Source organism: Pagrus pagrus (assembly GCF_965226575.1).
Source record: "Pagrus pagrus genome assembly, chromosome: 5".
In the NCBI taxonomy this organism is placed as follows: domain Eukaryota; kingdom Metazoa; phylum Chordata; class Actinopteri; order Spariformes; family Sparidae; genus Pagrus; species Pagrus pagrus.
The window spans coordinates 4,077,146-4,092,424 of record NC_140189.1 but is presented as its reverse complement, the minus strand read 5'-3'; the positions used below and the strand labels follow the sequence as shown (position 1 = coordinate 4,092,424).

General features: G+C 40.1%; 1 protein-coding gene across 1 annotated transcript; it reads left to right on the top strand.

The window, feature by feature from the left end:
* The first annotated feature begins 308 nt into the window (after positions 1-308).
* elp1 (elongator acetyltransferase complex subunit 1) lies at positions 309-15,200 on the top strand. Its single transcript, XM_084353583.1, has 36 exons — positions 309-417; positions 1,272-1,484; positions 1,680-1,832; positions 1,924-2,005; positions 2,478-2,558; positions 2,686-2,771; positions 2,864-3,054; positions 3,146-3,269; positions 3,386-3,479; positions 3,847-4,077; positions 4,158-4,328; positions 4,937-5,015; positions 5,183-5,338; positions 5,450-5,556; positions 6,989-7,092; positions 7,188-7,241; positions 7,325-7,430; positions 8,000-8,115; positions 8,370-8,443; positions 8,617-8,695; positions 8,979-9,058; positions 9,162-9,299; positions 9,783-9,868; positions 9,964-10,112; positions 10,903-11,026; positions 11,329-11,426; positions 11,730-11,931; positions 12,050-12,111; positions 12,316-12,378; positions 12,631-12,691; positions 12,827-12,940; positions 13,407-13,506; positions 13,590-13,717; positions 13,870-14,021; positions 14,305-14,383; positions 15,047-15,200. The coding sequence occupies exons 2-36, from the start codon at positions 1,335-1,337 to the stop codon at positions 15,112-15,114; spliced, it is 3,942 nt and encodes a 1,313-aa protein (XP_084209709.1). The 5' UTR covers positions 309-417; positions 1,272-1,334; the 3' UTR covers positions 15,115-15,200.
* The last annotated feature ends 79 nt before the right edge of the window (positions 15,201-15,279 follow it).

Genomic DNA, 15,279 nt, shown 5'->3' with positions numbered 1-15,279 from the left:
CACTCAGCTTACATTTACTGATATATATTTTTTTTTTTACCTTAACTGAAAACATAGAGCCAAAGGAATACAACCAAACAACATACACAGGCAGCTGCTCACATCGAGTAGAAAAATTTGAATTTTTTGAAGTGAGGTGTGAAAAAGTAGGCATTTTCCTTCAGCATTGTATAATTCCGAAAGAGACTTCGGGTCCTTACAGACAAATAAAAGAGAGAAAGAAGGTAGGTGACTAATCATTTAGTCTATTTACTCCCATAGATGTAAGTTTACTCCAGGACGCTAGGGGGCGACACCGCTGTAATCACACGTATTGCGTCAGAGGTGAAAGTTTACGAGTCTGACAGCACCACATGCATGATGTTGTGTTGTTGATGCCGGGCATTTAAAAGCGTTATTTCCAGCTGTTTCTTCTCGGTAGGTTTTACAGTTCTCTTGAGACATGAATTAACTTTTAAAGCTGACTTTTTCCCTTTGGTAAATATAATTACTGCAGCTGAATAGAATGTCGCTCGTTTTTGTTTAAAGGTAAGCTAGCCAGTTCCATTTTCGGACAAGCTGAAGCTAACTTAGTTTTTCCTTCTACAGTTGCAAACAAGCTAGTTATTTGCACTGTAGAAATACTTTAAAAGCTACACCATTATTGCTGGTTCATATAATATATCTCACGTTCGCCAGATTGATGTAGTTATCCCTTGTAAAGAACACGGAGACATGGCTGTAGAAACTAGCTAAAAAGATTTACAGAAAATACTAAATTGACAATGCTGCGTTGGCTCGAAATATGATAGAGGATCCGTTTTTAAGCTGTTAGCCAGTTTAATACGAGTGTTGCCATCTAATTTGCGGTTTAAAATGGATAAGATTACGACAGGGCTTCGGATAATTGGACAAAAAAAGACAACATGCAGTGTTTTGCAAGAGCAGGAGAGGTCAACAAATGTCTGTTTACTTGAAACTGAAGCAGCAGCAGCCAAGTACAGGCGAAACTTTCAGACCCAATTCCTCCAAAATTGGTACACAGGAAAAAGTTAAAAGCAGCCTTTTATAGATGATCTGTGTAGAAGACAGTCAGATTGTCATTTAAACCAACTGCAATAGTGAAAGTCCATTAAAGACAATATTAAATAGATTTCAATACAATACCATAGCTAAATCCCCAGAAGAATGGCTGGTGTTTTCATCACAGTATTGATATTGTACTGATATATTACCCAGGTTTATAACAGTGATTTCAGTTCTGAGCTTTTTCTTGAATTTTGCTGTTTCAGGTGATTTGCAGCCTTTGCATCCAGACCTGGGCTCGGTCTATTTTCAGCCGGTGTTAAGGTAAAATGCGGAATTTGAAGCTGCTGAAGAGCCTGCGGAGCTCGGAGCTGCAGGGTCCAGGCTCACCACAGTGTCTGGCTGTGCGGGCTGACACCGGCTCGCTGCTGGTCGCTTCTCACTACTCCATCACAGAGTATGACCCACGAACTGGCCAGGTGAGCTGATGACGTACTGTACTTGTCTCTTTGTTTTTCGTTGAGGATAGCAATATGTTTAGAATCCAAATTGGTATTTCAAACAAGTAATAAAGGAAAAGTCCATGCTTTCTATTATGAATCTTGATTACAAACCACATGTGGAACTGACAGTTGTTTCACTCATCATCAACTTTCCTCCACTCTCTTCTGCAGGTGGTGAGTGAGGCCTCGTTGACAGCCGAGAGTTTCCTCCCAGAGGATGGCAGCGGTACAGTGGTTGGACTGCAGGACCTGGCGGAACTCGAGTCGGCGTGTTTGGCCACAGCTGGTGGCGACGTTGTCCTCTTCAACCTCAACACCTGCCAGGTTAGCAACACAGAAAAGATTACAAGAGTTGGTAAGTTAAGGTCAATGCCAATGAGGGTCCTTATAAAATATGTCAAATTATGTTCGGCAGTTGGAGTGTGTTGGCAGTGTGGACAGCGGTCTGACCTCGATGAGTTGGAGTCCTGATGAAGAGCTTGTTGTTCTCACTACTGGTCAGTATGTTATACAAATGTCAAAACGTGTTATTTATATATAAAACAAATGTGACCTCACTGTTCCATCTCAAGTTTAATGCTTTGAATTGTCAGACAAAAAGAGAGCCCCCAGTGGAGTTGTCAGTGTCTTAGGTTTATTGTCAGATAATCTCTGCATACAGTACCTGCACACAAAACAAAGCGCCAAAAATATGAACCAATACTTGTCCCCATATGAGGTAGGTTATTAAGTAGAGGTAGTTAGTGGTAGTTCTAGAAATTCGAAGGTGGCACCATTTCTTTGTTTGGAAATTGTTAAAGATGAACAAGATTTTCTGTTTACTTATAAGATGAGTATGTTCAAGACACACTGTTGTTCTAGATATACATGTATAACCTTAATTACAGATAATTGCTTAATTAGTTTATTCTTAGTTAAACAGTATGGAGTGTTACAAAGGAATAAATCAATAATAATTTGTGCTCACAGGTCAGGAAACGATCATCATGATGACCAAAGACTTTGAGCCGATCACTGAGGTTGGAATCCACCAGGATGACTTTGGTGAAGGTACGGTGGCTCACAGAGGGTCATGAGATGATTCATGGAATGTAGAAATATATTAATTATGGCTGAATGATGATGATGTTTATTTAACCATTTTCATCAACTACGTTTTTTGGTGGGTTTTTTTCAGGGAAGTTCATCACGGTTGGTTGGGGAAAGAAGGAGACTCAGTTCCATGGCTCAGAGGGTAAACAGGCAGCACAGAGGAGGATCCAGGTCAGTGTTCAACTACAAAAACATCATAGCTTGGAAACAAACAAAAATGTAACAGAAATGGTTCAAAATTAATGAAAAATATGCACCCTCAGGAGGTGCAGCCAGCTGCAGCCTGGGACGACCGCAGGCCTCGGGTGACGTGGCGAGGTGATGGTCAGCTGTTTGCTGTCAGTGCCGTCTGTCCTCAAACCGGAGCCAGGAAGGTCCGAGTCTGGAACCGAGAGGGTGTCCTGCAGGCCACCAGCGAGACCATCAATGGCCTGGAGCAGGCGCTCTGCTGGAAGTAAGAGTGCTGCCAGAGGGATTTTCTTACAAATTAATACAAAGAATACTGGATGTGTGAGCTTATGCTAAATGTTCTCCTGGTGTTTCAGACCCTCAGGCAGCCTGATAGCGAGCACTCAGCGTCATCCCAACAAACATAGTGTGGTTTTCATGGAGAAGAACGGACTACTGCACGGCGACTTCACTCTCCCATTCAGCAAAGATCAGGCCAGGGTACTGTATGTTCAGTTTAACCTGACACTCTTACCATTTTATAGATATGGAATAATAAACTTCAGTTAGTGCTTTTTATTTTTAAAAACACTTTGATTGATGTGTTTGTGTTTCAGGTGAAGGATCTGCTGTGGAACAGTGACTCCACTGTTTTAGCTGTTTGGTTGGAGGACATGACCGCTGGAGAAGACAAACAAGTCAACACCTACAGTAAGTTCAGCCAAAGTTGTAGCCTGTCCCTCAGGCCTAGGAAGTTAATCCAGTCACACATAACATTTTTTCAAGTCAATCAGAATTTGATAAATCTGTGCCAATTCATTGATTCTCCTCTATTGTTTACATGAAGTGCAGTAATTTGACTTTGGAGTTTATTCTTAAGTTTACAGTTCATTTTAATGTTAAAAAACAAAGTCTAATTAATAATTGAAGAGGACCCTGCATGTTACAGCATTCAGCCCTAAAACCCTATTCCAACACAGTGAGTGAAGGAAGAAAAAGGTAAAAAGCAGGAAATGAAATGTGTGTTTTTAAAATAAGTGAACAAGTACATGAATCCGCTTGTCCATGCTCCTTCTAGTCCAGCTGTGGACGATGGGGAACTATCACTGGTATCTGAAGCAGAGTCTGGACTTCGGCAGAGATTCTCAGAAGGCTCCGGTCTGTGTCTACTGGGACCCTGAGCGCCCATTAAAACTCCACGTGGTGACCCACGGCTGGACCAGCATCACCTACGACTGGGGCTGGACTACTGAGAGGAGCCCGGGGCTGGATGCCACCGACAACGCCAGCGTGGCTGTGATTGATGGAGGTGAGAGCCGATGAGACGAGAGGACATGATACTGTATGCTGATTCCAACGGGATGTTAACATTCATTTTAACCCCCTCAGATAAAATCCTCATCACATCCTTCAGGCAGTGTGTGGTTCCTCCGCCCATGTGTGCATTTGAGCTGCAGCTGTCATCGCCAGTCAACCAGGTGACCTTCCTCTGCCAACCTCAGAGGACCAATCAGCTGGCAGCGTTGACTTCTGATGGACAGATCTCAGTCTACAGTCCAGGTGGATTATACATTGTTTCCATAAAGATGGCAATCCTCAGAATTAATATGAGCAAAATGAAATCTGTTGAATCCTTCATCCCATGTCACAAGTTGAGTAGAGCAGTAACGACTACTTGATTAATTCAAGTAGTCGTGTTTTGATAATCGATCAATTTATGTAATTTTCTTAAGAAGAAAAAGGTCAAAATTCTCTGATTCCAGTTTCTTCGGTGTGAATATTTTCTGGTGTTGTTATTCCTCTGTGGCAGTAAACTGAATATCTTTGGGTTGTGGATTAAAAAAAAGACATTTGAGGACAGCATCTTGGGCATTTTCTGACATTTTATTGATCAAAGAACAAACTAATGATCAAGAAAATAATCAACAGATTAGTCGACAATGACAATAATCCTTAGTTACAGCCCTAAACTTAAGAATTGAGAATATGAGTGCAAAATCCAGACTAACTAAAGGAAACAATCTTAATACACAAGGAATCTATGAAAGTGAAGTCTGGGCTGGTTTTCACATTCAGAATTTTTACTTCATGTTTTAAATAGACTTTTACACTGATGTTTATTATTCTGATCAATGTGCTCTATTTACTTCACCGACCACTCTGTCCAGATACAGGAGAAAAGGCTGACAAAATAGAAAATGGATTCCGGACGGTGTCTCGTCCCCTGGTCCTCCACAAAACTTTTAGGTAACACAGCAATGTGTAGTGCTACTGGTATCCAGCTTGAAGGCTAAAGATGCTAGCAGACTGATAAATGCTCATTGTTTTTTTTCATGGTTTACTCATGTTTCTCCAGTGTTCTCTCGGTTATTTGTTTCTCCACTTCCTCTGATTTTCCTGCCACCTCCCTGCAGAGTGAAGGTTGACCAGGAACAGCCTCTGGCCCTGCGGCAGCTGCTGTGGTTGGAGGACGAGCTGTTTGTGGGTGTGAGCTCTGCTCTGCTGCCAACCTCCTCCACCCTGCTGATGCTCCACCCTGCCCAAGATGCTGATGACACACTCGCTGTCAGGTCAGCTGAGCAGCAGTAGCAGTTTTGAATCCATTCATTGAATCCATTAAATTGAATTATTTCATGAACATGTTTTAAGTCAGGACTCAGTTCAGTGTTTTTATGTTTCAGGTCTGAGATCGAAGTGGACGGTGTTGTGGTCAGTATGGTTCACTGCTTCCAGTCCAGCACTGTGGCTCTACAGCTGGAGGATGGACAGATCAGGAAGCTGCTCTGGGGTCAGTCACCAACACTCTTTTTCCGCTACTGAAACAAATGTTTTGCTAAGTGATGTTTTGTTGGAAATTTACTAATTCTAGATGCACTATTTGATAATTCAAAAGCACACTGCACAGCATGGAGATTTTCCAGAGGCTGTTAACTTACAGCCTCCCAAATAGGAGGTAATTTTCCAGCTGATTACCATAATAATCAGCATAATAATGTTTGCCTGGTAGAGTCATGCTCCTTCACAGGGTATTCACAGTTCTTAAATAAACTGAACTCTCAAATGGTCTTAAAAAAGCCTTAAGTCATTTCTGCAGCAAAGGCAAAAGGCTCTTTGTGCTTTCTTGTTATGTGAGAGGTATGTCTTCGGAGTCTTATGGTTCATTTTTTCTGATATTTTTCTGTTGATATCAAATTTTTTTACGGAGAAATTTCTTTAAATGGGTGAAACCAAGTAAAAAAACAAAAAAACATAAAAAACATTTTTGAATAGAATGTTGTTCTTTTTCATGTGTGAAACCAAGAAAAAAGAGGAAAGTTTGAATGAAAGATGCAGGGACACAAACTTTCCTCAGATCAAGTGTATAATGACTGAAAGGATGAAGCCAGGTTTCCTGCAATGCAGCTGCCCTGTAGTAACTACTACTGATGTTGTTATAACGGCACTTTGAACATTAAACATCGGAAAAAACAAACTACTGTACTCTCACTGCTGCACCTGACAGTTAACATTATAACCATAAACTATGATGTAACATGACGAGGCCCATATATTACAGTGAGGGCATTAAATGTTGCGGCTTGATCTGACTTGCACAGCAGATTACTGCTAAATATAACGCATTCCTCACCAAAAGAAAGACATGACAGTAACGTTACAAAACTGGAAGAAAACATGAATGATGTTAGTCCCATTTAGAGCATGAGGGAGTGGTGCACTTCACCCTTTTGTGGTCAAAATGAGTGTTACAAAAACTCTAAAATAAACCTTACAACGAAAAGTTTTTCTCCCGCAAAAACTTTTTTTTCTCTGTTTCACACAAGAAATAAAATAAAAGAAATAAAAAGTCTGACGAAAATGTCTCTTGAATTTACTTTTTCACTTGGTCTGTAAAGCATGAAAAGAAAAACACCTGGGGGGATAAAATTCACAAATTTTTTTTTCCACATGAATTTTTTTTTCTCCCCTGATTTTCTTTTTTTTTCACTCAGTTTCACACATGGGGAAAAATAAATTAAGGAACTTTAAAAGATTATCCTGGTAAAAAAAATGTTTTCCCTCACCAGTTCTCAGGTTATAAACACAGGAGAGAAAACAATTTTGACCAGACTTTAATTTCCTCATTTCCTCCTCAGTGCCTCCATACAGAGGAGATCATCGTAGAAGTTTATAAAATACATTTGTTTGCTGGAAAATAAAACACTTGTTTTATTACTGTGTAGACCGTCCTGAGCCGTCAGTGGAGGATTGGCGGGACTCCAGTGGATGTAGCATCAACTTCCCCGTCTCCTGCGTTCAGACGGCCCTGTGCAGCATCAGTGGGGAGGTAGAAACACATATACTTCATACAATTACATCACTAACTACAAGTGAGATCGTTTGTTTAGGCCTAAATGTTTCTCTTTGCTTTCACGTCTTCAGGAATGTCTACTCGGCCTCACAGACAGATCCCACCTGTACGCCGGAGACACAGAGGTATGCTCTCTCCTTTATTTTTACCAGCTTTATCAATATGTTTATCACGAGACAAGGCTAATTTATATGCGTTTCTTTCTCAGCTGGCCTCCAATATTTCCTCCTTTGTGGTTTGCAATGACTTCCTCCTCATCACCACACACTCCCACACCTGTCGCTGCCTCCAGCTGAGCACGCTCAGTGTCAAAGGTAGGATAGAGACACAGAAAAATCTGCAGTGTGTACCTTTTCTGGTCAAAACATTTCCATTCATGGTCTAATATTCAGACTAAAATGCTTAATTTATGATGAGCTTCTACAGTTAGATTCAAAGTGGTTGTCAGTTATCTCAGACTGAAGACAGTTGGATATTAATTTAGTAAACGTGATGAATTCTGATTGGCATTAGTTACATTATAAAGACAAGTAGTAACAAATAATGATTCCAGTGATTGTGTTTACTGTCAAACCAACAGTGGTGAAGAAAAGTAAGAGAAGTTATTGTTTAGAACTTGGCTTTTTCATACTTTCTCACCCATGTAAATAAATATGGTTATGCTTCAGTTATTGCTTTCAACAACTTTAATCTGAAGCAGTGAAGTACAGTGTTTTTGGAAGTAGCACATCAGATGCTAACATGAGCTGCATTGTTAGCTGGCCTCTGACTGATTGCTCCTTCAGGTAATGTTTTTCTGGACTTATGAAATGAGTAGTGAAGTTGGTGTTGCTACTGGGATATTTCCTGGTACAGTTGAGTTGAACGACCTTTGACCCCACAGGGCTGCAGGCAGCTTTGGCCTCAGATGGAGGTCAGAATGACGAGACGCTGCGGCGGGTGGAGAGAGGATCCAGGATTGTCACTGTGGTCCCACAAGACACCAGAGTGATTCTACAGGTCAGTTTCACACACACACACACACACACACACACACACACACACACACACACACACACACACACACACACACACACACACACACACACACACACACACACACACACACAGTAAACATTACATCAGCACTGCAAATTGAACATCTATGACTGTGTATTTTCTTGTAAAAGCAAATTAAAAATGTCTAAACATTGTCTATAATAAATTGGGAGGTGTGTGTTTATCTGATATATTTTGTTGTTTTTTTCATCCAGATGCCTCGTGGTAACCTGGAGACTGTGCATCATCGAGCACTGTTGTTGGCTCAGCTCAGGAAATGGTTAGACAGGTGAGTTTAGTATTCTTCCATCATATGTACCTACACTGATCTGTTATCTTTTTGACATTGTGTTATGTCAGGATTGAAGTCGGATAGAAGTAAAGAGTGAGAAAAAGTGTTAGAATTGCACTTTCATTTATCTGGGTTTTAAACTCAGTCTTGCTTTTTGTTTGTTTTTTCAGTTTGAGGTTCAGAGATGCCTTTGAGTGTATGAAGAAGCTGAGGATCAACATGAACTTAATTTACGACCACAACCCAAAGGTACTTACAGGGTTTAACATGTTCTTGTGTGATGCACAATTTATGTGCTTGAGTGACAAGAGAGTACATTGCTCTCAGGTTTATGAAAATGTCACAGGAAAGAAAATTGGAAAGTAAAGTGTGTGTCATAGTATTTTTTCAGTATCTTGACTGTTTTTGTCTCTGCCCTTGACCTGTTGTTGTAGAATATGAAAAGACAGTGCTTGGTTTCGTGTTTTAATCTTTATTATTGCACTGAATTTGTGTCTCTCTGGCTTGTTTCAATGGCCATCTCTTCCTGCAGGTTTTCCTGGAGAACATAGAGACCTTCATCACACAACTGAGCTCCATCAACCACATCAACCTCTTCCTCACTGAGCTCAAGTAAGACTCTTAAGATCTGTTGCAGTACATTTTCAGCGATGGAAAAACAGCTCGTTTTATTTTCCTTGTACATTCTGTAAGTTGTTTTGTCTTTGGTACCCAGGGAGGAGGATACGACAGGCAGCATGTACCCCCGTCCTGAAGGCAGCCCGGTCCAGACCCAGCCTGTTTCTGGGCAGAAGAAGGTGGATGTAGTTTGTGATGCTTTACGGAGCACCATGGAATCAATGGGTCCAAACAAGTCAGTGATACTGAGAATAACTTCTAAACATTGCATGCTTAATGTTAAGGGTCAAATTATCTCACTAACAAAGGTTTGGTGTCCAGCTAATTTTATCCAACCCGTCTAATAGTTTTGGGAAAATTACTCTACAAACCTGATTCCAAAAAAGTTGGGATGCTGCGTAAATTGAGTTTACTGCATGTTAAAAAGGATTTGAAAATGATCACATTCTGTTTCATTTATGTTTTCCATTGCCCACAATGCCACTTAATCAATGAGTGACATCACTGAAAGCAATTTATCAGATTAAAGCAGCTTCTTCTGGAGCCACAAAATCGTTTCTACAACTTTCTTCACACATGCAGTAGTACTCCTCACGACCTGTAAACACAATCTAATATGAAAAGTTGGCGGAGTTCCACTTTAAAAGCAACTCTGGAGTAACTGGACCACATTATTGCATTATCTGGATATAAAACTTAGATTTTATCAACTGCCCAGGTTCTTTCTGTCCATCCTGACGGCTCATGTGAAGAAGACGGTTCCAGAGTTGGAGATCGCTCTGCAGAAAGTCCATGAGCTTCGAGGTGAGCACACTGAGGACCTTTCTTCCCTCTTGCAACACACTGTAGCAGATGATTTTTCAGCTGGTCATTATGTGATTGTTTGTGTGTTTGTCCAGTGAACCCCCCTGACAGTCCCGGTGCTGTGAGTGCCGAAGAGGCATTGAAGTACCTCCTCTTCCTCGTCAACGTGAACGACCTATACGAACACTCTCTGGGAACATACGACTTTGATCTGGTGCTAATGGTGGCCGAGAAATCCCAGAAGGTAACGCAAACCTCTTCATGGTGTCGTTTGATATTTTATATCAGACACAGTCAGTTATGTAAATGAGGTTATTAAGTAAGCCCTCATTTCTATTCACATACCACCTGTGATATTCATGATCCCTGTGTCTAAAAGCATCAAGAAGTTTTCAAGGAAACATTTTGTCCTCATTAACATGCAGATTTATGCACAAAAACACCACATGTGGAGTAAAAATTAAAATGAGGCAATCAAGCTGCCAAATATCACACAGATTTACACATTAATATGTTAAGATGCACTGCAAGGTGCTCCAAAATCTAATTAGTAATTGTTTTCTAAACTTTACTCCCGTCACAGCTGATTATCCAAGTGCATCTCATCATTTATTTGCATATACATATGTGTATGTGTGGGATATATATATACACACACATATATATATATATATGTATGTGTATATATACACACATATATATATATATATATATATATATAATATATAACACATGTTATTTGATATGTGTTTTTGGGAAACGCACACAAGCCAAGATGTCCACTGAAATATATATATATATATATATATATATATATATATATATATATATATAATTGTGTATATATATATGAAATACGTAACACAACCAAAAATTGCATTGTATTGTGTCCTTTTTCATATCTAGAATTTTTCAATGAATTTTCATCGTTCCAGACAGTCTAAAAAACAAAACACATTTCATATAACTAAGCTGTGATTAGTGGATGTATTTCTCCGTATTTATCAGCCAATTTGTGTCCACTATCCCTGCAGGACCCTAAAGAGTACCTTCCTTTCCTAAACATGCTGAAGAGTCTGGAACCAAACTACCAGCGCTACACCATTGACAAACACCTGAAACGCTACAGGAAGGCCCTGCAGCACCTCAGCAAGTGTGGTCAGTCCAAATGTTTCTGTCATGATTTATGAAATAAAAGATTCCTGGCTAACATGAGAAAATTAGATGGCAATCATCACAAGAAAGCAAACACTGAATGAAGATCTTCACTTACACTCAGAAATGTGCATTATCAATGACCAATCAGTGAAGTACTTTGATCTGTCAAGTGAAACCTGTTCATCTAAAAAAGTGGATTAGCAAGCTGTGAATGATGTGCTAATGTTTTGCAAAGACCAGCTGTGTTTTCGAGCTGAGCACAATATAACTGTGATTGAATCTCTGCTGTACTGTGTGTTCAGGAGATGAACATTTCCCTGAAGCTTTGCAACTCGTGAAGGAGCAGAAACTGTACGGTGAAGCTCTGCGACTGTACACAGCAGACGGACCTCACTACAAGGTACAAACACACACACACCGCTCACATTCTTCACTCAGAAGTTACTCCAGCTGGTGGTCACACTATTTGAGTGCTAAATATCTACTCTATTTAAAGCCATACCCCTTGGCTCCATCAAGTTATGATGGGAAATTTCTTGACTATAAACTCCTTCCAGTTTTCCAATAACATTGTTTTCATTATCCTACGTATGGACGTAAACAATGCTGGATTTAAAATACTTTAAAACAAATAGGTTTTGAAAATGTTATGTGAAAACTTGACAGTAACACGTGAACTCCTGCTTTGACCTGTGAACTCTAGGCTCTGAGCTGCGCTTATGCCCAGCACCTGGTGGAGCAGCAACAGGCGGAGCAGGCCGGCCTGTTGCTATGGCGATGTGGAGAGTTAACCAGCGCCCTGCAGGCGTTCGCCGGCAGCTCCAGTTGGAGAAACGCCATCTGTGTGGCGCAGCAAATGCCTCTACCACCGGACCAGTTAGCTCTGCTCGCCAGAGACCTGGCAGGTAACCGTGACAACTAGTTGATGAAAACATAGGTTGACAGTCAGTCAGACAGGTCAGCTGGTGAGACAGGATGTCAGTGCACGTAAATCCTAAAATAGTTTGTATGTTTCTCCTCTAGAGAAGCTGACTGAACAGCGACGGTACTCAGAAGCTGCTCTGCTGTTGGACCAGTACGCCAAAGTAAGATCCTCCGCAAAAAGAAGCTGCTCAACAAAATGGCTTCTAATGAAGCAGAACATAAAATATTAAAAATGATCCTATGAAGCTCGATTTTTTTCGTATTTTTTTTTGTTAAAATATTCTAAAAATCACAACGCAACAGTTCACTTCTTGTTTGTTGCTGCTTGTTGAGGCTGAAAGTCTGCATTTTTCTGTTTCCAATAGGACTGTGAGGAGGCCATCTTAGCTCTGATCACAGGTGCCATCTGGGAGGAGGCGCTCCGATTGGTGAGTGAAGAACACTACCATTTTCTTTGTTTCAACTTTTCTTATTCATTTATTTATTTTTGACATTACCATTCTGTAAAAAGTTACAAACATTAATACAACATTTAAAAGCATCCAGGTATAAAGTAAAAATACTTAATTTACAGTTCAAGTTTATTTATATAGCACATTTCATATGACAGTCGTAGACTCAATGTGCTTAAAAATACAGCACAGTCTGTTTCTATGATCTGCTTTCTTTGTCTGCTTCAGATTTATATGCACAACAGACAGGACATCACTGAAACCAACCTCAAACCTGCTCTGTTGGAAGGTAAGGAGAAATCAGACGGACCCTGTTGTTATTCTGCTGTACAAACCAGAGATAAAAGAAGGAGACAGAAGTCATCAAATGAAGATACTCTTGTTGAGTTGTCTTTTTATGATGTATCATGTTTTCTTGTGTCAGCTGTCAGCGCCCAGGCCGCCTTCCTGGAGGCTCAAGCAGCAACATTCACCCGGCACCGGACCCGACTGGCTGTGGTCAGAGAGCTGAAAGAGAAGGCCAGACTGGACATGCTGGGTGAGAATAAGTCAGAGCTGACAGGACATACAGTATCTGAGCCAACATGTTTGATTAGTTGATTTGATATTTTTCTTCTTCTTTTGTGTGACCTGTCTCTTCAGGTTTTTTGTTTTTTTTTATAGTGTCACATATTCACCTCCTGTACATGTAGGTCTAAAGAGTGATTTCTTTTGTTATTTCTTTTTGAAAGGTCAAAGCATTCAGAAAAATCGCTCAGATCAGTCTTAGTGTATGTGTGCTCCAGTCATATTACCACCACACTAGTGCTATTATACAGCATATGTGAGCAACCTCTGTACACAGCCAACTGGCTTACTTTGTACCTTCTCAGCAGTATAGCGTGCAGGTCAAAAGGGAAGCTAAAAGGGAAGGAATTAAGAAAAGGATTATGTAGAAAAGATATTTCATGTTTCAGTCTGCAGCTGAAAGCATAATTAAAACCTAAATGTGTCTTCTTGATCAGATGAGGATGGTCCAGACTGTCCTGATGCTGAGCTTTACTCTGAAGCCAGCAGTGTGATGACCGGCTCCAAATACTCCCAGAGTAACTCCCGCATCTCCTCGTAAGACACACACACACCTAAAACTTGTTGTTTAGATTCTGTAGTCTCTGTGATGAATGATTTAATTTTGTTACTGCCTGCAGGAGATCATCAAAGAACCGTCGCAAAGCAGAGCGGAAGAAGCTGAGTCTGAAGGAAGGAAGCCCGATGGAGGACAGGGCGCTGATGTATGCTCTGTGTGAGATCATCATCACTGTGGACAAGATGAGAGGTACACGCACTCTTAATCATTTATTTACTTTAAATGATATTTTTAATAACACTAATAGTAATAGTAGTAAGCAGCCAGGGATGATGGGAGATGTGGTTCACAAAACTAGTACTATACTCAAGTGGTTCGTCTGCCCCCTTTCCCCCCTGCAGAGGAAGTACACAGCCTGCTGAAGGCCCTGGTGCTGTTCCAGTTTGATAAACAGGCGGAGAAGATACAGCTGACCTATGAGGAGGCTCTGCAGATGATGGAGGCAGCAGTCCCTGAGGTGTGGCCTGAAGGACTGCAGAACAGTCAAGCTCCGGTAAATATAAAACAATCATATTTGTATACTCAGTAATATGCTTTTGTCACACTTGTTTCAATGTAATTGTAGGTCTGTTGCTGTAATATGTTTAACATTGATAGATTTGTTTGGACAAGCAGCAACAAACATTAAAAATCAGATTAAAAAAAAAACAATAATAATTTTAAAAGATTCTCCTTTTTTTTTTTTAATAACAGAGGGAATGTCATCGTGCACATGAAAAGGAAAATAAATACATTTAATGTTTTGCTTTAATTGTGGTCTCCTTCTTGCTTTTCAGCTCACTGGGCCAAACTCGACTGCAAACAGCATCATGGCTTCTTTCCAGCAGCAGCAGAGACCTGCAGCTTCACAACAAGGTGAGCCGTGTTAAATGAGTGTTCTTCTCCGTGTGATACGGAAGCCCTGAAGGGCAAGTCAAGAATTTTATTTTTCTGGTGATTCATTTTCTAAGTCTGGTCTGAATTGTTTTCCTCTCCTGTGTTTATGACTTGAGAAATGGTGGGAAACAAGTTTTTGCTCCAAAACTGAGTGGAAAAACAAAATGTTGGCAGGAGATTTTTTCTTTTTGTAAAGCTCATTTTGGGCACCGAGCGTAAAAAAAAATTTAAGAGAATTTTTTTTTTCACTTTTGTCAAGCGGGAAGTGTGGAATAATTTTTTTTTTTTTCACTCTGTTACACGACTTTTTGTTTTCTTACTGAAAATATGTTTTCCCACATTGTTTCGCACAAAAGATAATTTGCCTGAAGTGTTTTTTGTGACATTTCACAGATTAAAAAAAACAAAGAAATAAGAAACTTCGAAAGATTATCCTTGCAAAACCCGTTTTTCCCGCCAGTTCTCAAGTCATAAACACAGGAGAGAAAAGAATTTAGATCAGACTTAGAAAACAGATCACCAGAAAAAACATTCTTCACTGAGGGCTTCTGTAGTGTGAAGACAGTAGGAATCTATGTAAAATCATTTTCAGACACTACAGATGATGTAACATAATTTCTGTTTCTAATTTTTTCTTCGTAGCTGCTGAGGTCCCGACGCCACCAAAGATGAGAAACGGTGTCAAGTGGAAGCTCACTGTTCTTACATAAATAAGTTTTGATTGTATTTTTTTTTTTTAACTGTAAAGTCAAATAGTAATTATGTATCAAATAAAGATCGTTAATGTCTCCTTTTACCAAAAGTATTCATTCTCTGGAGTTCAGACACTCAACGACATATTCACCATCTACTAGTCAAGATATCCAACCTGTGAG